The sequence below is a fragment of the Galleria mellonella genome, unplaced genomic scaffold (assembly GCF_026898425.1).
Source record: "Galleria mellonella isolate WM207_F2 unplaced genomic scaffold, CSIRO_AGI_GalMel_v1 utg139, whole genome shotgun sequence".
Taxonomy (NCBI): Eukaryota; Metazoa; Arthropoda; class Insecta; order Lepidoptera; family Pyralidae; genus Galleria; species Galleria mellonella.
In genome coordinates, this window is record NW_026441995.1 from 3,645,459 (window position 1) to 3,671,556 (window position 26,098).

At 29.9% G+C, this 26,098-nt stretch overlaps 4 protein-coding genes and 1 long non-coding RNA gene across 6 annotated transcripts; 3 read left to right on the forward strand and 2 right to left on the reverse strand.

Annotated features, from left to right (window-relative positions):
• Positions 1-107: 107 nt before the first annotated feature.
• On the forward strand, positions 108-4,875 carry LOC128202580 (uncharacterized). Its single transcript, XR_008253871.1, has 3 exons — positions 108-288; positions 3,906-4,096; positions 4,214-4,875. It is a non-coding gene; the product is annotated as an uncharacterized LOC128202580 (long non-coding RNA).
• LOC113512557 (DNA excision repair protein ERCC-6-like) lies at positions 678-3,960 on the reverse strand. The gene has a single exon (XM_031909368.2). It carries the CDS (start codon positions 3,675-3,677, stop codon positions 771-773), a length of 2,907 nt encoding a protein of 968 aa, XP_031765228.1. The 5' UTR covers positions 3,678-3,960; the 3' UTR covers positions 678-770.
• A 493-nt stretch (positions 4,876-5,368) lies between the features above and the next one.
• LOC113511543 (protein penguin) lies at positions 5,369-11,764 on the forward strand. Its single transcript, XM_026895172.3, has 8 exons — positions 5,369-5,918; positions 6,684-7,089; positions 7,884-8,011; positions 8,383-8,548; positions 9,907-10,083; positions 10,283-10,514; positions 11,052-11,251; positions 11,530-11,764. Exons 1-8 carry the CDS (start codon positions 5,515-5,517, stop codon positions 11,701-11,703), a joined length of 1,887 nt encoding a protein of 628 aa, XP_026750973.2. The 5' UTR covers positions 5,369-5,514; the 3' UTR covers positions 11,704-11,764.
• On the reverse strand, positions 11,710-15,134 carry LOC113511553 (uncharacterized). Of its 2 annotated transcripts, none has more exons than XM_052903385.1 (6): positions 14,821-15,134; positions 13,860-13,960; positions 12,912-13,059; positions 12,441-12,558; positions 12,272-12,358; positions 11,710-12,200 (listed from the first exon to the last, which is right to left on the reverse strand). In XM_052903385.1, the coding sequence occupies exons 1-6, from the start codon at positions 14,843-14,845 to the stop codon at positions 12,104-12,106; spliced, it is 576 nt and encodes a 191-aa protein (XP_052759345.1). In that variant the 5' UTR covers positions 14,846-15,134; the 3' UTR covers positions 11,710-12,103. The 2 variants fall into 2 exon arrangements, with proteins under 2 accessions (XP_052759345.1, XP_052759344.1); XM_052903384.1 differs by having other exon boundaries at positions 14,853-15,131.
• Positions 15,135-17,075: 1,941 nt separating this feature from the next.
• Positions 17,076-26,028, forward strand: LOC113512042 (DNA fragmentation factor subunit beta). The gene is made up of 4 exons (XM_052903315.1): positions 17,076-17,745; positions 17,932-18,067; positions 18,543-18,731; positions 19,968-26,028. The coding sequence occupies exons 1-4, from the start codon at positions 17,641-17,643 to the stop codon at positions 20,609-20,611; spliced, it is 1,074 nt and encodes a 357-aa protein (XP_052759275.1). The 5' UTR covers positions 17,076-17,640; the 3' UTR covers positions 20,612-26,028.
• Positions 26,029-26,098: the final 70 nt, after the last annotated feature.

A 26,098-nucleotide genomic window follows, 5' to 3' on the forward strand; every position in this document is an offset into this window, starting at 1 on the left:
TTAAATAAATGGGAACACAATGATAAATAAACAAACGTAATTAATAATAGTAGTAGGTATTCAAATTGAAACGACAATATAATTTTAATCGTTTCTTGAAGGAATCGATAGATGGACGGATATTTTAAATATCCACGGGAAGTTTATTCCATAACTGTGCAGCACAGAATGCAAATGAATGACCCATAAAATGAGTTTTATAGCTGGTAAACTTTAGTACCTTGGACTAGTTTAAGCAAGACGTCTAAGTCTGGAAGGAGAAGGTAACAATTGGAACCGGGAACGAAGGTAGGTATGAGAATTAGGATCACTAAGGATATTATAAAGGACAGACAATTATATGTAGGTATGTAATGACGAAGTCGGATTGGAAACCACTTTAAACGAGCGCGGTATTCCAATATATATTAATATATTAACAAGTCTTATTACTAAATTTTGTAACCTCTCAAGTTTATTTAGCGGCTCCTCGGTCAAATGTAAGATTCATCACGTTAAGAAAATACGACAATAAGGCCCTTATTCATAAAAACGTCAAACTTCTCGTAAACCTATTTAAGCTTTTTTGTTCTTTTCTTTTGCGCTAATTTTTCAATTTGAAAGACAGGGACACACTAATAATTAAAATAGGTTTGTAGGTTGTTTAGGATTGGTGATTGAAAATTCAAAGATTTAAATGTAGCAAAACATATTATAATTATACATTGATACTTATAGTATTAAAACAAATATGAAAAAAGTAAGGCAACAATTATATACAGTGTGGATAATTAAGAAGAAAACTTTATAGCCCTTACAGCTAACTTAGCTTTAACTAAAGCTTCCTCTTTCATTTTATGCCTCTTCTCCTTTTCAGCCAATCCCACTACAGCATCATGTTGTAACGCATTTTTGACACTAGCTTTAACGAAAAGTTTAGTTAAAACATAATCATCATCATTACTTATTTTGTCCTTATTAATTTTATGTTTCTTATTCTTTATTTTCTTAATTGCTAATAAATTATCTATTTCATACTTTGATTCAGAATCTCTTCGCTTTCGCTTTCTATTATTTCGTTTGTTTGATTTTAATTCAGAAAAACAGTTCTCTTCAATTGCATTTAAATTTGTATTTATATTTTCTTCTTTAGAATGTGTATGTTTTTTGGTAGTAATATCTTCAATTATATCTAGTACTTTATCATTTTTACTCTTTATATCATCATTTTGTAATTCAGTGCTTTCTTCTTGTGCCGAAACTTGTTCTTGACTGTTTAAAACTTTTTGGATTAAATTTTCTTCATAGTTCTTTTTTGTATGCATTTCAATTATTTCTATTTCCGATATCACTGTGTCAAATGAAGCATTAGTTACCTTATCATCAACCAAATTAATTTCTGGTTCTTCAATTCTAGGAGGATTTAGTATGAGCTCTCTTTTTTTCTTATATCTTTCTCTAGGATCTTCTAGTTGTGGAGTTTTTGAGTTTTCTGTTTCTTTTGATATCTTTCTGCTTATTTCTCTTGCTTTTTTTCTCATTTCTTCTAGTTTTAAGACAGAAGTGGAATCAGTGTTTTTATATTTGTCCTTGTCAGTAACACTGATTTTTGTGTGTTTAAAAAGAGAAGCAGTTTCAGTATCTCCTTCACTATTTGGCTCTTCCAGAGTAAATAAACCTTGGAGAGTGCTAGTTGTTAAAACATTCTTTTGGTTAGGATCTATTAATATTTTATTACTTAAAAAATGTTTAAATATTTGTCTCTGATATATTTTTTCTTCTATAGTACCTGCTGAAAGTAATCTATAAACAGTAACATTTCTTTGTTGTCCTATCCTCCAAGCTCTCTCCTTTGCTTGGTTATCAGTAGCTGGATTCCAATCTGGATCATATATAATAACTCTATCAGCCCCTGTTAAATTTACCCCTAATCCTCCTACTCTTGTAGTAGATAGAAATACAAGATATTCTGATATTTCGTTAAAATTTTTAATTATATTTTGTCTTTGGCTGACACTTACTGAGCCATCCATTTTTAAATATTTGTAATTCTGATTTTGTAAATACTGCTCCAATATACACAACATAGCTCGGGATTGAGAAAATATTAAGACTCTATGACCTTGTTTTTGCCAAATTTTCAATAAAGAATTTACAACAGTCATTTTACCAGATCTCTTCCAATGACCAAATTTATCCTCATTTACATCTTCAATATTTTCTTGTGCTTCATAAAGGTATAAATCAGGATGATTACAAATTTTTCTTAAAGTAGATAAAGCTACTAAAATTCTAGCCCGGAGAGGATCACCAAATTTATTATCTTTGTCTAGAACACTACGAACAGTACTGCTCATAAGGTAACCCATATAGAGATCTCTTTGTTCTTGACTTAAAGCACAAAATAAAACTTGTTCATTTTTTTCAGGGAGTTTTATATGATCTTGAACTTCAGTTTTTGTTCTTCTTAACATATAAGGTGTTATTATATTTTTTAATGCTTTAGCAATTTCCAATGCTGTTGCTTCTTGAAGTTGAGTAGCATTAGCATAACCACCTTGAGTTATAGGTAATGCAAAATGTTCCATAAAGGCATTATAGGTTCCCAATAAGCCTGGGCTCATGAAATCAAAAAGAGACCATAGTTCCTGTAAACTGTTTTGCATTGGTGATCCAGTTATAATAATTCTATGTGGTGTGTCTAACTTTTTAATAAGTTTACTGACTTGTGTGTTAGGATTTCTAATTTTATGACCCTCATCTAAAATAACATAATGCCATTTCCTAGATAATAATTCATTGGAATACTTCACAATACCAGCATATGTGACCAGTAAAATACCATGAGATTGATACACATCTCTAATAAGCTTATTGTGATTTCCAACATGAGATCCTGAATGGTGCAGTACAGCAATTCTTAAAACAGGATACCAGAAATGAAAATGTGAAACCCATTGATAAATTATTGTTGCTGGTGCTACAATTATAGAAGGTCCAAGTCCATTCCATTTGCCAATGTCAGTATTCGATAAGCCAGCCAAAAATGCAATAATTTGAACAGTTTTCCCCAAACCCATTTCATCACCAAGTAAACCTCCCGACTGTAACTGATGGAGTTCCCATAACCACTTCACACCAACTTTTTGATATTTATACAGCTGTCTCCAAATGTAATTCGGTACATACAAACCATTTTGTAACTCATGTTTTTTATCAAACTCACTTTTTCCATCCACAATATATTTAATATCTGCAGAAATAATATCTCCTTTATAATTGCCTAAACATGCAGCGGCTTGATTTACCTTCCAACACTTTATTCTTGCATCATACTGATTTCGATCACCATCATCAATTATTTTCTTCAGATTCTGTTTTATTCGAGCAGTTGTTGATATATATGGAATGGATACCTCATCATTGCTTTCATCACCAGATGGCAAATATTCCTCTTCATCTGATTCTACATCTTTAAATGGCTTTTTAGTTGAAGTCTCAACTTGAGAGCATTCACCATGTTCTATATTGAGTTCATCCTTGGAACACTTAGAAAAATGTTTATTTTGCTTCTTCGATATTATTTCTGCAGCAGTCTTACTTCTCAGTGAGACAGATTCTTTCTTAAAATTTTTAATGTGACGTTTTTGTTGTGCGAGTGCGAGTTGAGTTTCAAGATATTTGTTTATGTCAACCATTCTAATTTACTTGTGTTTCCGATAGGAATGGTTGGTTAAATAATTGTTTTAACTTTAAAAACATACTAATCTCACTTATAAATATAAAAATTATATTTTAGAGATATATTGTTTGATGATAAAAACAAAAGGACATTTGAAAAATTCTATTTATGAAAAAAATACATTGGTCAAATAAATTCAAGTTATAAAAATAACAAATTTTCATTTTGTATTTGTTTTTCACAGAAATTCAACAGTCAGTCATGAAATCACATCATTCACGTTTGATGTTTATAGTTACTGCCAGAGCTATGTCACTTTGTATAAAATACCGCTAGTATTTAACTATGCAACCAGTATATTAAATTTTAAAAATTAATTTTAAACTATGCACTCTCGCAATCATGATCTTGTCCAAAGATAGTACATAGATCTTCGTGAGTAATATTAATTTTACATAATGACTTAGAATTATTATTATTGACGAATATGCAGTAAATTTACTTTATGTTTATACTGTGTATTGTCGTTAAAACTTTTCTCAACTATTTTAGAGAACATATTTAGAAACCTGGATTGGGGTTGTTATGGAATAAATATCAAAGGACTTAATGACCAATAGTTTGAATATGTAGGAGAGAATACATACCTGGGATAAATTATCTCATCTAAATAATAAATGTCTAAGGAGACACAATAAAGAATAAATAACAGTTGGTCTCATTATTGGCCACTAAAAGAAATAATGCAAAGTAAGTCAGTACCAATATCTGACAAGAAAAAAGGTTATAATATTTGCATTTTGCTGGTGCAAACATACGGCTGCCAAACATGAGTTTTGTTATTTATACCTATGTATAATGTAAAAAGAATTTATAATTCAAGAATAAAGGTTATTTTTATTTATTTATTTTTATACTGTATAAACATTGTTTTATAAGTTTGTATATGTTATTATACATATATACTATGTATTGCCGTGTGGTCCGTAATATAGGAAATTAATAGTAGCACTCACCAGTATTAAGCAACGCCGGGATCAAGATCAGTATTAAGGAAGACTAAGACCAAAATTTTGGTTTACCTACACAAGTTAATATTAGTCAGTTAGAAAGTTCACTCAATATTCATAGCATCTAAGACAAAAGTGTAATCAGTAATTTTTATATGTCGCCTGCCATTGAACCATTCTAAGTTCTATAAAAAAAAAAAAAAAAAAAAAAAAAAAAAAAAAAAAAAAAAAAAAAAAAAAAAAAAAAATCAAGGAGGGTCTTAACAGTCCGGTATAGAATCATAAACCACTTTTTCCTTTCTCGTGGATATTGTTAGAGGCTACTAAGGGATATTAATGGTCGAGAAATGGCAGCAATGTCCTTCTTAAAACGTCACCCAACTCTAACTGCGGTTCCCAGTCTGCCTCCCAAGCGTGGCAACTACTGCCAATACCCCCAATGGTAAAAGCTGTTGTGACATTATGGTTCCTAAATTAGCTATATAACATTATTAAATTAAAACCTACCTTTATGGTAGAGATTATGTACTTAAATTAGTATATGGTTGCATAGAATTTATTAACAATTCCGTCAATATAAGGACAATGTCGACTTTTATCAATATACAGAACTTATACTTTTATACCTTTACTTTTTTATCTGTTGACACACATTCATACTGTTTGACACAAGCCGGTACTGTCAGTGTCAATTGTTTTCAAAAATCACAGATTAAAATCAACATGGTACCACTGCACGTGGTAGATAACCCATTAGTGTTGTCATAAAGTTTTGAAACGCTTTTTTCTTTCCATAACTCCATTTAATTTATCACTATAATTACAATATTTATCACATAAAATATGCAGAAGGTAAAAAGAAAGAGCACCGATACTGACCCTGTCTTGCCTAAGAAAAAGGCTAAAAATTCTAAAACTGATAATGATAGTAGCTCTCCGTTTAATAAAAATTATAATAAAAATACACCTAAATTAATGAAGAAAAATGCTGCAAAGGGTGATGAAAAAGATTCAAATGTGGCGAAACGCCCTAAACAGTTTAAACATCAAGGAAAAACTAAAGGAAAACCTGGTTTCATAAAAGACAATAAAAATCCAAAAAATCAGAGTAAAGGAGAGAAGCCAAAATGGTCAGAAATGAAAAAAGAAAAGAAACAACTTAGGATTGTAAGGCGGAAAGCAAAAGCGACAGCTGAAGTGTTTGAAATATCACACAAAGCTAAATTATTGGCAGCCCAAATACAGAGGTTAGTCACATTTGTAGTTTTGCTTTGCTAGTGTGTCTTAAAAAAAAATGGCATTTGTTACACAATAATTGCCATTTTGATTTGAAATGCTATTATGCCATTTCTTAACAGACCTGAACAGCATAATGAATATCATCACCATGCTCACTCATGGTACATCTCATACACTACTATTTTTGTCTTATGCTTTTGTATTTAGAAATATGCCTGCTGTTGTCTTCAAACCAAAATAGTTTGTATCATAGCTGAAATGTGTATGGGACAGAGAAGGTATTCGTAGCAAACCAAAACAGCCTTCCTCTGATGATTTGTTAGTTTTTACTCAGCAAGGCATTATTTTTTATGGATCTTTTTATACTTCATATTCATGTTGTTATTTAGTAATAAAATGGACAAAAAATTAGTATTATGCAATTTAAAAAAAAATGTGTTCTATTTTAGTTATGTTTACAAGCAGTTATTTTAATAAAATTGTTGAATAAATGTGTCAAGAACAGAGAACAGATTATGAGAAATTTGCAGTATAATTATGTGGTCATTTCTTTACATACCTAGAATGTTATATGAACTTTCTAAGAGAATTTATTACAACAAAATTATTTCTGATTTGTAACATATGAAATAAAGTAGCAATTTATTTTACTCCTATATAGATTTATAACATGTAGTTAAATTAAAATGAATAAAAATATACTGTTACTATTGTGCTGTATGTTATAGTATCTATTATTGTATCAGAACATAAAACTAATCTATTTATTTCAGAAAAGTGGTAAAATCAGATTTCCGTGAAAACTCATGTAAAGAGTTACATTGTTTATTGAAAGGACAATATAAAAACATAGCCCTCACACATGATTTAAGTCGTGTAATTCAAGTTCTCCTCAAACATAGTCCTGAAGACATTAAAACAGAGATAACAGAAGAATTGCTTGATGTTATGGTGCCCATGGTTCAATCAAAGTATGGCCAGCATGCTATTAAGCGTATTTTGAAGTATGGCACGGACTTTATCCGTCATGAGGTTATCAAGAAGTTCTTTGGTCACATTGTTTCTCTGGCAGCTCACAGCATAAGTGCGCCAGTGTTGGACTATGCATATGGTGAATTTGCTACAAAAAAAGAAAAATTGCACATGCAACAGGAATTTTATGGGGAGATATACAAAAATGTAAGCTAATCTTATTCAGTGTCTAGTGCAGTGATTCTCAACCACTGTGCCGCGGCACTTTTGTGTGCTGCCAAATTTTGCAAATATTTAAAATTTTTGTCATAAACTATTTATGCAGTGTGTTGTAGTAAGTAAATAATTTTTATCTTTTTCTTTGTGTGCCGCCAAATTTTGAAATCGTTAAATATGTGCCGCAACAAAAAAAAGGTTGAGAATCACTGGTCTAGTGTGATGATATTTTTGAAATTATTGTATGTTGTAACAGCATGTAATATAATGTGTATAACGAACTAAATTTAAGACTTATTTTACTAATAAAATTATAATTAGATGTTATACAGATATTGAAAATATTTAAGAGGTATTGATATGAAAGGTCTTAATAAGAGCAATAGAAAACCTCATTTTGTTCAAAGTTGTTCCTTCAGTTTCCCAAAATGTGCATTGATTCATTACACATTTTGGGAAACTATAAGTAAAGTGAGCAATTTATATTTAAATAAATCAATGTTCCTTTGTATTAGTTTGTATGGATCCCTAAAAAAGGTTAATGTAGACAAGAATGGATTCATTCTTGTAAGATGGAAACTTTAACAACAAAAATATTTTTTAGAAATGACTGTTTTCCTATATGGTTATTTCAGCATTATGCAAAAACTACTGCACCAAATTGGATTCAGTTTTCCCTATATTATTTTTACACCATCTAAAAGTAGTTTATTTTAAAAGTTTTCCTACACCTGAAATTCACTTGTATAAAGTATTTTATGTTAATAAATAATATTTTGTTTCAGTCTAAAGATGATAAAGTTAAAACACTAAGTGATGCATACAAAGACAGTCCAGAAATGAAGATAGCCATATTGCAGTCATGTAAAGCGAACATACAACGTATTTTAGATAAAAATCTTCATGACAGCGAGTATGTTTAATATTGTTCTATTAAAATTGTTTATATACTGTACAAACTCAGGTGGTCTTGATTTACTAAAATCAAGCTAGAATTGCATTTATTACAGCATTGCTTTCTTCTCTGTAGGTATTTAGTCAGTTAAGAGAGGATGTACTGAAGATTTATTTAAATATTTATTTTTATATATATATATATATATATATATATATATATATATATATATATATATATATATATATATTATAATTAATAATATTGAAATGTTATAAATGATTTGACATGTAGGAAAATTAATATAATTGTCTGTAGTTCAATTATTTATAAACTATAGGTAATACTGTAATAAATATAATTTAATCTGTAATATTTTTATATTACAGATTACTTCATTCAGTGTTGTATGATTATATGTGTGAATGTAATCCAGAAGAACGCACGGAGTTGATAACCACACTGAGTCCATTAATCGTACCACTTAGCAACTCCTTGCCAGGTGTCAACGCTGCAAGCATATGTGTATGGCAGGGAACTAATAAAGATAAAAAGGTAAGGTTTACATAAAAATTTGTACCTACCATTACTATGGTAGTTACAAATTTTTAAGAAAAAGTTTATTTTATTACTATTTATTCTATTACTTTTTTTTTTTTTATTCTAAATCCTTTACGGTCCAGGGCAGTTTGCCTGTGGAACTCACCACCTGCCTGTATTTGATGTGCTCAAACTCTCACTAGCCTTAAACCTCTGTTAAATCCTACTATATCTCCCTTTAAGTACTGTTTTCTTGTGTTCTCTCATCATTCTCTCCTGTTATATGTGTGCTATTAAGTTTAAGTATGTACATATATGTTTATGTATATATTAGTATCTGTATAAATTTCCCAGAGGGAGACTTTGTACAAAAGTCGATTGCTTGGGTACCTCTGTCCCATTCGTGTTTCTACCGTGAAGCAGTTGTGTTTGCATGACTGTGTTTCGGTTTGAAGGGTGGGATATGGCGTGAATTTACAGAGGAATAACACCTGAGTCCTCAGGAATGACAACACATGGGGGTATCATGGGCGAAATAGTATACTCTGTTATGTCCATGGTACTGCTCATGTCTATAGGCGACTGTTACCACTTTCCATCAGGTGGGCCGTCAGCTTTTTTGCCATTCTAAGTTGTATAAAAAAAATATAATAATAATAGTGCGTCATCTACCCTTTTTTCTCAATATTCTCTACACAAAGGTGTTTGAAAGAGATTGCTAAGCGATAAGATCGCCTTTTGTATCACTTCTCATTAATTCTTGTATTTGCTATTTATTAATGGTGTAATAAAGTGTAAATAAATAATATTTATAATATTTTTTTTATTATTTATAGAGAAGCATTAAAAAATATTAATCCTTTCATTACGCATCCAGCTCTGTAAGTTAATATTCTCTTAGGATCTAAAATATTTCTTGATTTTTGATTCATTTAGTAAATATGTTCAGTTCCGTTAGTGCTGCTATGAAATACTGAAATATGAAAAGATGCTAATGATTTCACCTTATACAGCTCAATACTTTTATTATTTTTAATGATTCTAATTTTTTTTTATTACTATTGTCGAGTATATTGCATGATTTTATTTTCATATATTTCACAAAAAAGAAATCCTTAAAATAACTTTGAAAATCTTCAACAAATTCAATCAACATTTGTCTGTGGTCGCCTATTTTCAACCACTTGTGTCTAGTGGTTGCCTATCTGAATTATACTCCCAATGCCTTGTCCATTCAGCATATTATGTTCCATCTGTATACCAAAAACTTACATCCATGTAAAGTTTATGGACAATTTACAAACGTTTACAAACTTTAACATTTATAATATTAGCAGATTAGAATTACTTGATGATTTATAATTTTGTTTTAGACTATACTGAAGGTAGTTAAAGAACATGCAGTATCATTATCGAAACACAAAACTGGCTACAGACTTCTTCTCGCCATATTTGACTCTGTCGATGATACAGTTCTAGTCAAGAAAGCTATTGTATCCACATTAGCTAATAATTTGAAGGATATCGCCAAAGATCATTGGGGCGTTATGGTAAGTTTTGTGCGAATACAATATTTTTAACAGTATAAATAAAATATATTCTTTGTATTCGAAAGTAATAAATCTGCAGCAGCAAATTTTTATTTTTAAAATTAACTATATGATTATAGCTTATATATAATTATTGGTTATATATGAATTATAAATAATTATAAATTTTTGTGTAAATATCACTTGATTTTTCTTACAGACCTTGCACTGGTTAGTGAAGCCAAAAGACTCTGCAACCTTCCACCCAAGTCTCATAAAATTTCTTCAAGAAGGGGCTAACAGTGGTACTTCCAAGAAAGATAGTGATATCCGTACTTCAGAATTGAGAGAAGCAATTTTACCTGCTTTGATGAAAGATATAGAGTCAGATGCTGAGTTTTGGATCAATGATAAAACTATAATGCTATTGACTGTAGCAGTTTTATCTATAGGTAAGTGAATTAATACGAGTAAAGCAACTGACATAACTGGTTAAATATTTTAATAATTTTGAAAATGGCATTATAGACATTATATCCTAAATATAAAAGTAAACAAGGTGATAGAATCACTTTAAGACATGAAGAATACCAAGGTCATCGCAAGGCGTCCCTTGTGTTATGCCCACCCAGTAATTTCATTATGCTATTATTTTATTATTTCAAATAATACCATACAGACAAATGAAACCACCTCCCTCTGGTATATCAGCAGTCGAATAAAAAAAAATAACATGTAAAAAATTAAATATATTAATTATTTAGCATTCGTCTATTTGCGTATGAACGGTTAAGCGCTCCAAGGATGGACTCGAGATACTATAATTTGATTTAATAATATGTGATAAATATTTCAAAATACCATAAACATATCATTTCTGCCGATACCAATGTAATTATTATTAAACTAGCATTTTCATGCTTCATTTTTATTATAAGTCAAAATTTTAACATGTTTCAAATCTTTAACACTAGTATTTATTTTATTAGAATCAACTAAAGAAATAGTAACTGCACTTTCGAAAGCTATATGTCGACCTGACTGGCGTATAGAGCTGAATGGAAAGGAACTACTAGCAATAGAAGATGCAGGCATCCACATGTGTCTTAAGAAATTAGCCAGTTTAGACAAAGATAGGAATGATTGTACACTTGGAGAAACCATTGCAGATAATCTGAACCAAGATACGGTAAGTTAAATTTTTTAGATCTGTAGGTCTAGATTTATATAAGCCAAAATAATAATTATTAGAAGTATTGTATATTTTTTGTGGTATCACTCAAAAACTATTGTACCAAATTTTTCTCAATAGTGTTTTAATCGTTATTTTAAAATCTGGCATGGTGTGTTTTATCTTGATACACCATCTAAAAATGGTTATCTACTTCCAAAATCCCGGAATACGTAAGTTACGGGCAAAAGATAGTGATAAAATTAATGTTTTTTTTTTCTTCCATATTTTCCTAGCTAGCCACATGGTTACCTACAAATAGAGGATGTTTCTTTTTATTGAAGTTGATTGAAAGCAACAATGAGACCATCGCTAACAAACTTGTAAACAAAATCAAACCACACAGCAATATACTGAAAGTAAAGGAGTCAGAAGGGGCAAGATTACTTATGCAGAAATTGAAGAAATAAACTCAATTCAATATATATTTTTATTTGGTAAATTATATTTAATTACACCAGTATACATATATATATGCTTTTAATTTTATACACCTTTTTAAATCAAAAAATATTTAACGATATATATTTTTCAATAATGTATTTTTAAATACATTTTCAATCAAAATAATGGTTAAATTTTGAAAAATGAAATATAATTAAAATATTTCAGAGCAAAACTTAAAACAAAAAAACAAGTACAAAATAAACTCAGATAACCTCAGCATGATTGAATGCACATAGTAGATACACAGACTACTAGTAATAGTTTCACACAATTATTCATTGTGTTCCTCTTTATATATTAGCTTTATCATATATCAAAAATATATTGGTATCAACTTGTTCTTATGAGATTAGACCTTTGGGCCTATTCACTCCATACCTTACCTAATGGCTTGTCTATAACATTGTTAACAATATTCAACGTTTTCTCAAATAACTCCTTTTGTATAGATTCTATGGATCTGTAATGATGTTTAAATAATTAGGTACATATCTTTTTGTTAAAAAAAAAAAGTTCATATAATAATTTTACCTGGATGCGTCTAAGACATCCCAAGTATCGTCTTGTAATTGTGAAAATACTTCAGCTACTTTTGTGTGAAATTCAAGCTGCTCATATCTGTATTGAAAATAATAAAAAAAACAACCATATATATCCAGCAGGTGTGGTAGTTTGCAGATTGTGTTAATCTAACACTAACCTTTCAGATCCATAGCCCTGTCTAGCTTGTGCTACATCCAGAGGCATTGTAAGAAAGAATACTTTGTCAGGTTTTGGCAAACCAATATCCGGTGATTTGCACCAATTTAAATCTAAACCTAAAACAAAGTATAGTAAGTTTAAAATTTTTAACATGTATACCTAATTACAAGTGTATAAAAACTTTATAGAAAGAGTTAAGAATAACAAATTAAAATTTAGCCATATAATTTAAAGAATTTTCTTTTTAGTATTGAAAGATAAAAAAAAAAATGTAAGAAGAATTTTTATACCTCCTGCTTATAAATTCATCCTCAAGTGTATTATTCTTACCATTAAGTATTGAATTTGTCCATCACAAAAAAAATAAGGCAGTTCTTATTGTGTTGGTAACAATTACATCATCTTTTATATAGCTTTTTTTTAGTTGCCATTGTACAGTAAAGATTTCTATATTATCTGCTATTTTTACCTTTAGCAGCGGAGTATGCAACCCCAGAGAAACAGTACCGGTCAATAATAAGACTTGTCCCTTGTTCTAATATCTTTATAATATCCTGAGCTCGTTCCCATCTATTTGCAGAGAATAGAAGATGGACAGCTTCATCGGAAATATTATTCTAGAACATTACAATATTTTTTTCAGTTTGTTATTGTCTGTTGTATGTGACAATAAATAAAAACTTATAAAAATTAAGAAATGAAGCTATTGTGACAATCTGACAAAAATAAAAACCAATTATGAATAAAATATATATCTTAAGACAGTTTATCTTTTTGGAATTTTTTTATCAATTATTAAATTTTGTATAATTATATAAATGCAGTTAATTTTTTTAAGAGATAAATTGTTTTAAACATAGTGCCATAACTAATAGAAATGTAGACTTAACCATGTATGGGCATTACCTAGTGTATAATATTTATAAAGCTTACCCAAAACTCATATTATTTTTATACCATGCATATATAATAAGGATAAAATGAATGTTTTATCTAGATTTTGCCCACTACTTTGTATGTGTGTAGGTCCCTACATAGAATGGACCACCTCTTCATTCCTATCAGTAGTGTAAGAGGTGACAGGAGGAGCAGTGGCATCTATCTTAAAACATCACTAAAGCCTAACTGTGGTTACCAACCCACCAAATCTCTCCTTATGTGGAAGGCCTGTGTTCATCAGTGGACAGTTAACAGCTGATATCATCTGTATGCATGGATTTCAAAAGCAGCAATGAAATAGATCACTACAAAATTCAATAGCCAATATTATGATAGTTCACAAAACAGTAACTTTGCAAAAAATCATATGGAAATATTGGGTTTAGAGAAATGGTGTCTCAAAATCAATCTCATTGTCCAGTTATAATTATATATGTAATATCAATAAATTTGAAAAAAAAAAAAAAAAAAAAACTACCTTAAATGTTAAATAATTGTGAATTGTTCTGCCAATCTCAGTGTACCTTGCTGGAAAGTTTGTGTATTCTGCATGCACATTTTTATTGTTTAAATTTTTCACTGAAAATCAGATATCATAATTATTATATATATTCTCTAAAAAATATTCCATCTTCTAGCTTTACAAGCATTCTCAGAAAATTGATAATGTAGGTATAAGATATGACTTGCAATTTTAGGATGTTTCTACAGTATCCAATATGTCACATTTGAGAAATGTAGAAAATTATTTTAGGGGATCTTTTTAAAATATTTGTATATCAAATTTTTTTGAAAAAATATAGCCAAATATTGTTATTTGAACCATATTTAGCTAAGCTTGTTCTTAGCAAATTCTGGGTAATATGGCATTACATAAAGTTTTTATGTAGGTTGACCTGACAAACCTCACATACAGGCATAAACTATGAAGTTAGTATAGTATACCAAGTGTAACAAAAAAAATAAGAAATTAAATTATAAATTAGTACCTGAATCATCATTTGTGTATTTAAGATTATTTTACATATATGATGAGGGTAGGAGGCAATACAAGATTTGCCACCTCAGCCAGTAATTTATTCAAGCCTATATGGTAAAATTAAAATTACAAGATAAGCAGTGAGGAAAGGAATGTTAAAGGTACAATTTAAGAACATACCCTAGAGCAGAAAATTGAACTTTTTCTGCTCTCCTTATGTAAAAGTCTTAGTTATATTTATATAAGTAGTTATAATGGCATTAAGTTCTTGGGAAGTCCCCGAATATTGGAGCAACCACACGGGATCGCCCCGCGTATCGACGAGATGCGGAAGGCTCAACCTAGTTCCAACACGAATTGCTCCAAACCGCATTCCTCAGAAAATTAGTATACCCTTATGCCTACTTATATATAATTAAGAACTATTACATTTATTCTTCAGTTTCAAGTATAAACTAACAGTTTCTTTTGTAAAATATATCCATTATTTACCGAGTTCCTTGCATTGTGTAGTTTTACCAGTCTTGTCCACGCCTTCAATAATTATTAAAGCACCTCTTTTCATGATGGAAAAAAAGGTTTGGTTTTTGTTTTATATGAAAATTTATGATTTTCACAAACTATGGTACAATAGTTGAAAATGGAAATAATTCAATTTAAATTAACCTAAAAAAGTAATTCTTTTTAGATAGGAATCGACAATACAATAAGGAATCACAGACCAAAATGACGAATAATGGCGTAATGGCGGGAAAACAGGCAGAAAAAACAGGTTAATATTTAAACAAAATAGAGAGATACAGATTAATAATAAAAATGACAGATGAAAAGTGCAATTGAAGACGTCTGTCTCAGATAGGTACCACTATCGATGCGCGACTTTACTATAACGACTACTAATTATTCGACTCAACAATTCTTTATATTACTTGAATAGTGTTTCAATTATTCGGCTACTAATTTTATTTATTCGACTACTAATTTCATCTGACTAATAATTTCATTCAATGTACGTTTCTACTAGTCTATACTAAAGTAGTTGTTTGCACTGCCGGTCAAAAGTTTGAGACCACTATCATTATCATCATTATGATGACTACATCACTACATAGTATAAAATAAAGTCGCTGTAGCTGTCTGTCCGTCCCTATGTATGCTTAAATCTTTAAAACTACGTAACGGATTTTGAAGCGATTTTTTTTAATAGATAGAGTTCAAGAGGAAGGTTTATATGTATATTACATGCATAATATTGTAGAGAAACATGGATAAATTTAGAGGTTTCTAATGTGATGTCGTCAATAAACATATTTTTTTGCGCTTACATTGCAAACGCTGGCTGAACCCCACGAGATAAATCAAAATAATGTACTACAGTATTGTACACCTTAAAAAGATCAACAAAAAAGTCCGCGATGGTATATGTAACGATAACCTGCAATAACTATTTTGATCCTTTATATTTTACGGGAAAGAATGGCTTATTTACAAAATGATTTTAAACAATACAGCATTAATTTTTCTCCAATTAAATATCTTAAATATATTGTCCATATACATATGTCCATTACAGCATGTAATTTAAATGAATATTTCCGACGATATTAAAGATTTAAAATGCAGGGACATAGCGGTTCTGCGGCGCATTAAAGGCCGTGCTTCGCTCTATAGCATTTTTATCATGTTTGTATTGCCTAATGACAAAAAAGCTGTAAACGTTATTTATAAGGACATTCTGTAGTAGGTAGGTATATTTAGTATCAGCATTGCACCCGTGCGAAGCTGGGGCGGGTCGCTAGTAAAAATATAAGAAAACTAATTAAAGTCAACATATTAAAAACTTTATGAAAAACAGATTTTATTTTAATGTTACACATAAGATTTGAAATTCAAAAATTACATGGAGTCTTGACGAATACAATGTTCTAAAGAAAACACACACAAGAGAGTTTAGAGAGATTTTTCATCAAAATATCCTCATTTACATTTTATGACCCGTTTTACAAATCTTAGCATATGAGCAATTAATTTGTTTATAGTTTCTTGCGAAATTCCTCCAGCTTTCTTCTAATGTATTCCACATGGTCTGCTTTAAAGTAGGACATTGTTCTTACACGTTTCGGTCAAGCTTTTCCCACAAAAGATTTATAGGGTTAAGATCGGGACTTTGAGGTGGTCATATCATGTTTTTTAACACTTTTTCCGACTGCTTTTTGTCTAAATAGCCCCAACATAATTTTAAACTGTGCTTTGGATCATTATCTTGTTGGTGTTTAGTCCGGAGGGAATAGTATTTTTCTCCAAAATTACTTTATAATGTTCCTTATTCATATTTTTTTTTATTTGGGCCAGATTTTCATATATAATTAATTTAGTAGCCGAATTATAAAATTAGTAATTAATCAATAATGTAAGAAAGACGTTGTACACGAACATAAACCTACTGCTCAATTCAATTAAATTACTTTTGTCTTGTCATTAAAATATTCTCTGTAACGTCATACGTAATAAAATATTTAAATATAAAATATTATTATTGGTCTTCCGCAAAACTCCATCGATTAGATAACAAGGTTATTCAGACTAGCACACCGCTAATAAATAATATAAACACGAACTTTATTTATATCTTAACACAGTGGCGCCCTCATGGAAAGAATCGATAAATTAATACTAATATGAATCGATTCAATAATTGATTATTAATACTGGTTTGTTTCTCTAGTTATTAAAAAAAATATTTCTTCTTCTTTTCTATTGTCTTCTCTTATCTAAATTATTTATTATTGTTTTGATGTAGTTTTGTTGAATTACTTTTATATGAATAAGAAATCAAGAATAAATTTATTCAGTAGATAATAGGTCAAAACAAGAAAAGAGCTTATCTTTATTATTTCTAAAATTTCTAACAAGGAAAGCAGGAAAAAGAAAAGAGAAAGAACAAAACTGGATGTAGGCTTAAAGTGGGTGGTTGACAGATTAATGCGTTAGGCGACTCAGGCGGGGGTGAAAGTAGATTCCTGGGTGGTAAGTGTAAACAGTAAATGAAGTCCCGAATGGGGTGGGTATAAGGACGCCGGCTTCAGGGGGAGGGGGGACTTAGGGTGGATGTTTTACATGGGCTATTGGTATTATATATCTGTGCGTACAGCCTGTCGTCTAGTCTCGTACGGAGTAGAGTAACGAACGGCGGGATATAAGTGGAAAGCTTGCCGGTTTGTGACGCGTGTTTTTCTTTGTTTTACATATAATTTCTGTTCCAATAATTTAATTTTTCAACATGAAGAAGGGATACAAAGTCACAGACGTTAAAAGAGAGAAAAAAATTGGCATCGCCGCCGAAAATTTGGAAGAGTTGATAGAAAAATCGCGCAAAAAGTTAGGTGTAAGTGTAAAAAAATCTTTAAAATTTTATATTTTTTATGGATCAATATTTTTTCTTTATGTATATGAGCCATTGAAGTAACATTTCTGTTAGATTGTACTTTAGCCTTCAATCGTAATGTGGGTCAAGGCGACGTGGCCTTGACATATATCACGGTACCTTGGCACAAATTCGCCTATTTTGCAGTTCAATGTCAGTTGCGCAGAGTGTCGTCTTTTTGTGGCGGAGGATGGCACGCGTGTGGATGACGACGACTACCTCGGCTCGTTACCGCCGCAAACACTTTTTATATTGTTAAAGGATACTGAAAAAATGGTAACTGGTATGTCTCTATGATTTAGACACATATAGAACTATTAAAAAATTACATGCTTAATTATGAAACCGGCTTTTAGCTAAGATTTCGTCTGTGTGAAAGGGATATATTCACTGATGGGAAAACACTCTTATGTCGTTCTCGATCTCATATAGTACCTGCATAATAAGATACAAAATTTCATAGTGGTATTTGAATAATTTACTGGAAGGTGCTTACTGGTTGGGTACCTTTACATCTTTCCAAAATCATCCAAATAAATCATTAATCATATCATTTATTTTTTATTTCTTACTGTATTCCATAATGTGGTTGGTGGATATTAAAACAACTTTAATTATGGACCCTATTAGGCACAGTAAGTTGGAGAGTGGAGGACTAACTTTTTTTTACTATAGAAATAGTTAATGATTTTATTACAATATTATTCAATTATTGAAATTGTGTATATTAGTATTGTAAATAATTGAATGGATTTCAGATTTTGACTACTTCTATAATATGATTCGATCAGTAAGAAAGGAGTATATTGATACTGGGACTGCAGCTAAGCAATTCCTCAGTACAAATATCAAGGAGAAATTTAAGGCATTCCAGAAATATATAGCAGCGTCTGATGATACCCGCACCATGCTAAGTGAACGGGCAGAGGATCCATCATGGTTTGAAGGTATAAATATTATTATATATTGTATAATCCAGATATATATATTCTTTATTGCACTTGTAAGTTACATATAAAATAATCTATTTATACATGTTGTGAGCAAGGGTGGACTTATTTCTGACAGAGATCTCTTCCAGTCAACCCAGTACAGTAAGAAAGCATTTCGTTAGCGGGCAGCTGAAGTGCTACAACTATTAATACATAAACAAATATACAGTTAAATAAAATATTAAAATATATAATAAAATATTACACAAATACATACACTATAAATACATATAATACCTTCCTACTTATATAATAAATGTTAAAATAAATGAATACACTACTTACATTAGAAATTTCGTTTAATGATTTTAAGATTTGACAGTTGAATTAGAAAAATACAAAAAAAAAAAAAATATTACTCAAGGGAAAGAAAATGTATATATAGTGATAGTGAAGAGATCAAATGATTTTTTTATGGATGATAATGGAATGGTAACATCGCTCACGCTATCGTCTATGCTATATACACTGGTGGGGCACAAGTAAAGGATGTTAGGGTGATGATGATGTCTGGTCAGTTGACCTATCACAACAAATTTGACAATAATTAATCACGAAGGTTTCTAAGGATAACCGCATGGAGGTCGATCTGACAGGTAATATTGCTAGCAATGTAAATTGAAGTCCCCATTACTAACAATCTTTCTCCCCGCAGAGACCAAATGTTATGACGCACGACACGTAAACTGAACTGCCATTCGATGATCATTTTACATTTATATTTGATAAATGAAAAATGATCATTTATTTTTTTCTTTCTTTCTTATCTTGTTCTTTCTTATCCATATGATAAGGGGGTAAATATATTAATTTGTTATTTTTTTGTTACAAATTACAATTTGTATAATATATTGTAAAAACCAAGCTGAAGTCATTGCTATATACTTATTACTAATATTTACGAATTAGTATAAAAAACCGCCTAGTCTATTTTGATCAAGCCAGCGAATCCTGTCCCTACCATGCTATTTTTTGTTTAGTTTAAAAATGTTAATACAAAAGACGAAAGCACTTTAATTGCTTTATTAGCTAGATTATAAAAAGTAAAAGGTATAATACTAGTAATGGGACTGCTAGTCCCCATTACTTTCCCACAATAATCCTTTCCCTCCTATAGGCGATGGTTATCACTTTCCAACAGGTGAGTTGTCAACTTATTTTCCATTCTAAGTATTAGAATTTTTTTTCCAGGCTTAGAACCCAGCGAGAAGACAAAAGAGCAGTCCATGTCGAAGCGTGTTAAAGAGCGAATGAGAGGCTACTATTATAAAACCAAAAGCGCTTTACAAGCATCGGAACACTACATACAGACCAACGGGCGCGGTAAGAAACTAATTGATCAGTTCCTACTTGACCTTAGGAAGATTCTGGAGACTTCCAAATACAACGAAGCGTATTTCAATCGTAAAGCCGATAAAAAAGAGTGTCTCTGCGACAAAAGTGGGCTTTTCGCTTGCGGCGGGCTCTGGAGTAAAGATTATTGCGATTATGAGGGTGAACATATTATAAATCCTTATAGGAGTCGCGAAGAGCGAATCATATTTCAAACATGGAATTTGGATCATAAGATAGAGTTGTCAAGATCGATTATACCAAAAATTCTCGAATCAATCGAGCGATTCTATAATGGTGAAAATAAATGTATAAATTGCGAGAATGTCATTAAGATTGGCTATATAGATGCAGATAGGTATTATCTGCAAATATTTACTAGGGAGAACCTCAAGTTGGTGCACATTGTTTGTCATTATAAGGGCAAACACGATGCCGACTCCGATGTATACACAATATGCAAAAACTGCATTGGTAATCAAAGCATTCGATACACTAATTAAAATGCAAAGTTGATAATGTTAGAGGCATAACATATTTACAAATATATTTTGTTGCTACCTTCTGTAACTGTGATAGGCAAAATAATTACATATTTTCAGATTAAATAAGTTTTGACGATATAACAAATGTTAAGTGATACTATATTTTTTAACATACCAAAGTAACTTATTAAGAGTACCTCTATGTGAATTTGACTGCAAGGATTAGTTTAATGACATTGTCAGTTAAAGTATATTTATTATTTTCCAATAATCAATTCAATGATTCCACCAAATGAAGTCCATAAGACATTATTTTTATTATTAATATAATACGCACATACTGTAGCACTTCAATTTGTGATTATAGTTTTGTTATTAATTTATTTTTATGCTTGACCATGCATAAAATAAATAAGTAGATAATATGGGATTAGAAAGATGTTAATTGAAATGAAATGAAATGAATTTATTTTGCTAGAATGTAGGTAGTTTTCGATAAAAGAGGTTTACATTTCCCATATACATTCTGCCTCTATGTCGGCGTGCAAAATATTAATAATATGAAAAAATTACATAATTATACATTATATTTCCCCTTATTAGTCATACTATTTAACACACACATAATTTATTACAGTAAACAGAAAAGAAAACAAGAGCCAAAGCGTCAATCACATCTCCATTATAGACTGTCAAGTACATTTGTTTTTTTTAGTTAAATATTCATTGATGGTATAAAAATTATTACATAACAGCCAATTCCTAAGTTTATGTTTGAACACTGTATGAGCTGTTATTTCTCTAATGTAATTTGGTAGATGATTGTAAACTTTAATAGCCATACAATATGCATTCCTTTTATGTAAATCTAATCTACACTTTGGTACACATAATTTGTCATTTGGTCGAGTTACACGTATTTTTGAGTCCGATACTCTTTTGAAATAGCTAGCATGTTCCCTTACAAATATACAATTATTTGACAGAAAGTTGACAGTAACAGTAATGCATTGAAGAAAACCATACACAGTTGATATAACTGTGTATTGAAGTTTTGGACTGAAAATTATTTAGTATCTATAGATAGTATTGATACTTAGTTTTAAAATGATTTTAAGTTTAGTATTTATAATATAATATTCTTTATAGGAGATTATCACAGAACAAATTAAAAAAAACAATACATGTTAAAAAAATCCTCACTGTCAAGAGCCAATATTAAAATTCCCATAGTTGTCACAATTGAAGTGCTGCGGTATTTTTACGTACAGTATTTGGTCAGACTATAGATCAGGATTTATATTAAAGTTTTTAGTTTGGCTATAGATACTTTATTTTACCAAGGATTTTTAATAACAATATGTAAACCCATTCAATAGGATATTGCAATCGGTATTAGGTTGAATTGGTTTATTGATGCTGGAGATTGCTGAATTGGTGGAATTTGGAGTTCAACTTTATGAGTAAATAATTAAATTAAAATTTTAATAAAAAAAAATGTAGAAAATATCGTATGATTGTAGACTTTTACAGTAGAAATTATTTACAATTTTAAAATATTGTTGATGTTGTAACTGATTATTATTATTAGACGAGAATAACTTTTCTATTCCTTGAATTGATCTCCTTCGCCCTTTAAATTTTAGATGTAAGTGTAAACCTTCATAATTAGTTGTGGGTGCCAATTAAATTTTATCTTTATAAATATTTATTACATTTAAATAATAATTTGATTTTTATCTATTATTATATTTTATGGACATTTTATATCTCTTTTTAAAATCAATAATTATTGATTAAATCGATATAATCGAGAAAAGAAATATATTAATTAAAATTGTTACAATTATGTGACAATCATTATACTTAATATAATTATATAATGACTATAATTACAATATGGCAAAAGACAAACATTTTAAATGTTTTAAATAATTAATTATTTACAGAATAATTAGAAAAATATATACATTAATTTTTGTATGAATATAAGTTAAATCTTTTATATTGGTATGTGTATTAACTGTTTAAGACACGTATTGAAATGGGGACATGTTTTGGACTCTATTATTTATTGCAAATCATTTTCAAGAGAATACAGATATTCACCTGAATGGTGAATCTATAATTTATATAAATAGTAAATAAATAGTACACTGTTCCAAAAGGGCATATAAACCTATACAAGATAAATTCATACAGCGCTAACAGCTACTGTGTGTGCACTACGCGCTCTACTGAACAGTCATGACGCAATGAAAACGAGTCCCGCCGACCGGTTGATTTGTTGTAGGTTTATATGTCAGTCAGAATTTAACAGTCTACAGACGAGGGACTTTTTGTCCACGATGGATATAATTATCCTTTGTATGAAGTCTAGATAAGTCTGGAAATTTAGATACTATTTGTTATAATATTAATTTTATATAAATGAATTTTTAGTGATTTTATTTAGTTTCAAAAATATGTCCCATATGAACAGCTGAAGGTTCAAATTGACCACAACGTCAGTAACATGAAACCTCAATTGAATACAGGGTTATAGGTAGCCATTAATCAAATTTCTTACGGCAAAATACTATTACGATTGTATCTAAATTTTATAATTAAACTTTATATGTTACTAATAACAGTATATAATGAATATATAACCAACTAAATGCCACTTATCAAAAGCAGGTTTTTGTGCAAAGGTGCTTTCTGATGTTTTGATGATGCGGTATAAAATATACTTTACGACCTATTCTCATACCTGATAAATATATAAAATTGATAAAAATCAATTGAGCTGTTTCAAAGGAATTCGCCCACAAGTACCGTGACATGAGACTTTTGTATGTAAGATATTATAAACAAATATGGGAAGTGGTAGATGTAAAGCAAGAAGTGTATTATTAATTTTTTTATTTCACTACATAAGCTTATTGTCGTAATAGTATTTTGCTAATTTTCCAAAAACTATCGACTGATCTGGTATAAAATGCCAAGCACTATCGAATTTTTAGAACGAACTACGAGATAGCCTCAAAGTAGTGTGCACTCTCTTCGTTCGAAATATGGAGTGATTTAGATAGGTAAATAATGTATGAGAAGGGTTGTCTGAAGATCTTTCTCATTTTTTACGAGTGAATAAAAAATAATGTGTTTTAAATTAAAAATTTATTATTATTTGACAAAAAACAAAGTTACAAACACAAGATACAATGGGCCCCACACTAGGTACTAGGTGAACCTGTATCGTAGCCACCCGACAAAGATTAACAAATCACAATCTGTTATAATAAAAAGTACATAGTGGACGGGTATTAATATAAAAAGTAATATAACATTGAAATAGTGAAAAAAAGTAATAAAATCAATAATATAAATACACAAGCAATTTATAAAACACTATTCGTTAACTTTTTCTAAATTATTATGGTTATTATAAACTGATGTACATATAGTATCATAGACATAGTGGACTCGTTTCCCTCATCAAAAGATAAATTCCACCCACTGGAAGAGTTAGTACTATCATAAGTAATTTTTTAATTTTTTCACTAGGTAATTGGTATTCATTGGTAAAATGCCAGTATCAGTTTTCGTTACTCGAGAATCGTGATATGTATTCTATATGATAAATTATTAGACAATTAAGATAGAATAATTAAAATCAATAGAGCTTTAAAAACGGAAAAGATCTTCAGAATTGTGTTGGATAGATTTTGTATCTTACGTTTAATAAAAAAATGGTATATACATAATCAATTTGCCAATATCGTTTAAGTAATCTAATTGTACTGTCTTTATTCTGTTGTTACTATAGGATCCTGTTTCACAGTCGTTAGATAAGATTAATAGATACCTAAGTCAATGTGTTCCGAATATCGGCATTATCGCTTATCGCGCGGTTGTGAGACACGACCTAACTATCTCGTAAGGTTAACATAATATCAGAAATCCTATTTTGTGACAATTATATCTACTTGTTTAGATAGTTTTAATCGAGATCGATAGCAATAGTAAAATATAAGTAGATCTTATAGATATGTCGTTTCACGTGTGGACTAAACCTCTAATTATTGCTTAGAGGTGTCAAATATGAAGTTGTATTTTGAAAGCTATCGATGCACCCTTATGATCATAATTCATAATATCTCTTATAATATCCTAGTAATATGACGCCAAAATATATAAAAAAACTATTAACACCACATAGTGGGATTAGACTATAAAATATAAGCTAAATGTATTAATTTATAGGTAATAACTATTGGGCTCAATTCTGAGACGCCATTCCCTAAACTTGTCTCTAACATTAAAATTTTAATTTAATATGACAGAAGAATCTTTTCTTGTTTTTTTTTTTTTTATTTATATTAGTCAAAATTGTTTTAAATTTATTTTATAACGGTCCAAAAACAGTAAGTAATTTCGCGAAACTATTAAAATAGTTTTAGAGAATGGCACCTCAGAATCGACCCCGTTTTTGCACTCTTAATATCATTTGTAATAGGTATTTAGGAAGTATACAATTAGTGTAATCCTTAATTTGAGCTCACTTTTAGTTTACCTTATAGGTGGTAAATATATATGCATGGTAGGTAGTATATTAGCAAATATAATAATAGAGCACACGTATATTCACAATATAGATATAGTTTTGTACCCATGTACCTAAGGTATTAATGATGTAAGCATCAGATATTTCAACGGTTGCCCTCTGAACTATTTTTTTTTTTATTCGTCCACATGTGAACGTCATACCGTAATTAAGTGTAATGCAATAGTGTTGTAGATGCTTCCAAGAAAGCTTTATAGTTGTTCGCTCGTAGCAATGTAGCATGTTTGAGTAGTTATCGTATAGAGATATACCTTATATACTGTATTACCAAACCTTCTCCTTATAGTATGACAGTGATTGTACTGGTATGGGAAATAAGGTTTTAGTGTAACAATAGGCTTTGATTATACACTGGTTTATGTATAGGAGTTTCAAAGAGGCATCTCTGATCACATATATTTAAAATATGTATTTAAAGTATGTATTTAAAAACTAAACAAAGTAGACATATTCATGTTAGTGATATCCCTAGTTGAAAAGTTCTTTGTCTAGAGGCATCAGAATCTCAACACCGCTATTTACAAAATACTTCACTGATATGATGAGGAAAAATGAAAAAAGCAGTGGTTCCTCACAATAATAAAAATGTGTGTATAGGAGTCAACGAATATCGCATTTTATTCAGAGAAAAGAAACATTTTTAACGAATATTAGTGAGGGCCTCCCAAAAGCTGTATTTGTAAATAGCTGGATTGTGGTCCTGATGCGTTTGATTGCTATTGCTATATACTATGTAAAGATCATGTTAAAAATTGTATTAAGATTTAAACATTTCCAAAGGAAGCCAGTGATGTAATATTTTGTTGAATAAATGAAATATGCATTAAAATGTATTTTTTATTTTAATCCAGTTTAATATTCATATTTAATAGTGATAAACATTTCACTTTTTTCGGATG

Excerpts from the sequence above, each read along its gene's own strand:
- LOC113512557 (XM_031909368.2), bottom strand. The coding sequence starts at position 3,677 with ATGGTTGACATAAACAAATATCTTGAAACTCAACTCGCACTCGCACAA.
- LOC113511543 (XM_026895172.3), top strand. The coding sequence starts at position 5,515 with ATGCAGAAGGTAAAAAGAAAGAGCACCGATACTGACCCTGTCTTGCCT. Across the intron at positions 8,012-8,382 it reads AAAAATCTTCATGACAGCGA|ATTACTTCATTCAGTGTTGT; the intron begins GTATGTTTAATA and ends TTTATATTACAG. Across the intron at positions 10,515-11,051 it reads TGTAGCAGTTTTATCTATAG|AATCAACTAAAGAAATAGTA; the intron begins GTAAGTGAATTA and ends TTATTTTATTAG.
- LOC113511553 (XM_052903384.1), bottom strand. The coding sequence starts at position 14,925 with ATGAAAAGAGGTGCTTTAATAATTATTGAAGGCGTGGACAAGACTGGT. Across the intron at positions 12,359-12,440 it reads CAGGGCTATGGATCTGAAAG|ATATGAGCAGCTTGAATTTC; the intron begins GTTAGTGTTAGA and ends TTTTCAATACAG. Across the intron at positions 12,201-12,271 it reads GATGTCTTAGACGCATCCAG|ATCCATAGAATCTATACAAA; the intron begins GTAAAATTATTA and ends ACATCATTACAG.
- LOC113512042 (XM_052903315.1), top strand. The coding sequence starts at position 17,641 with ATGAAGAAGGGATACAAAGTCACAGACGTTAAAAGAGAGAAAAAAATT. Across the intron at positions 17,746-17,931 it reads AATCGCGCAAAAAGTTAGGT|TTCAATGTCAGTTGCGCAGA; the intron begins GTAAGTGTAAAA and ends CCTATTTTGCAG. Across the intron at positions 18,732-19,967 it reads GGATCCATCATGGTTTGAAG|GCTTAGAACCCAGCGAGAAG; the intron begins GTATAAATATTA and ends TTTTTTTTCCAG.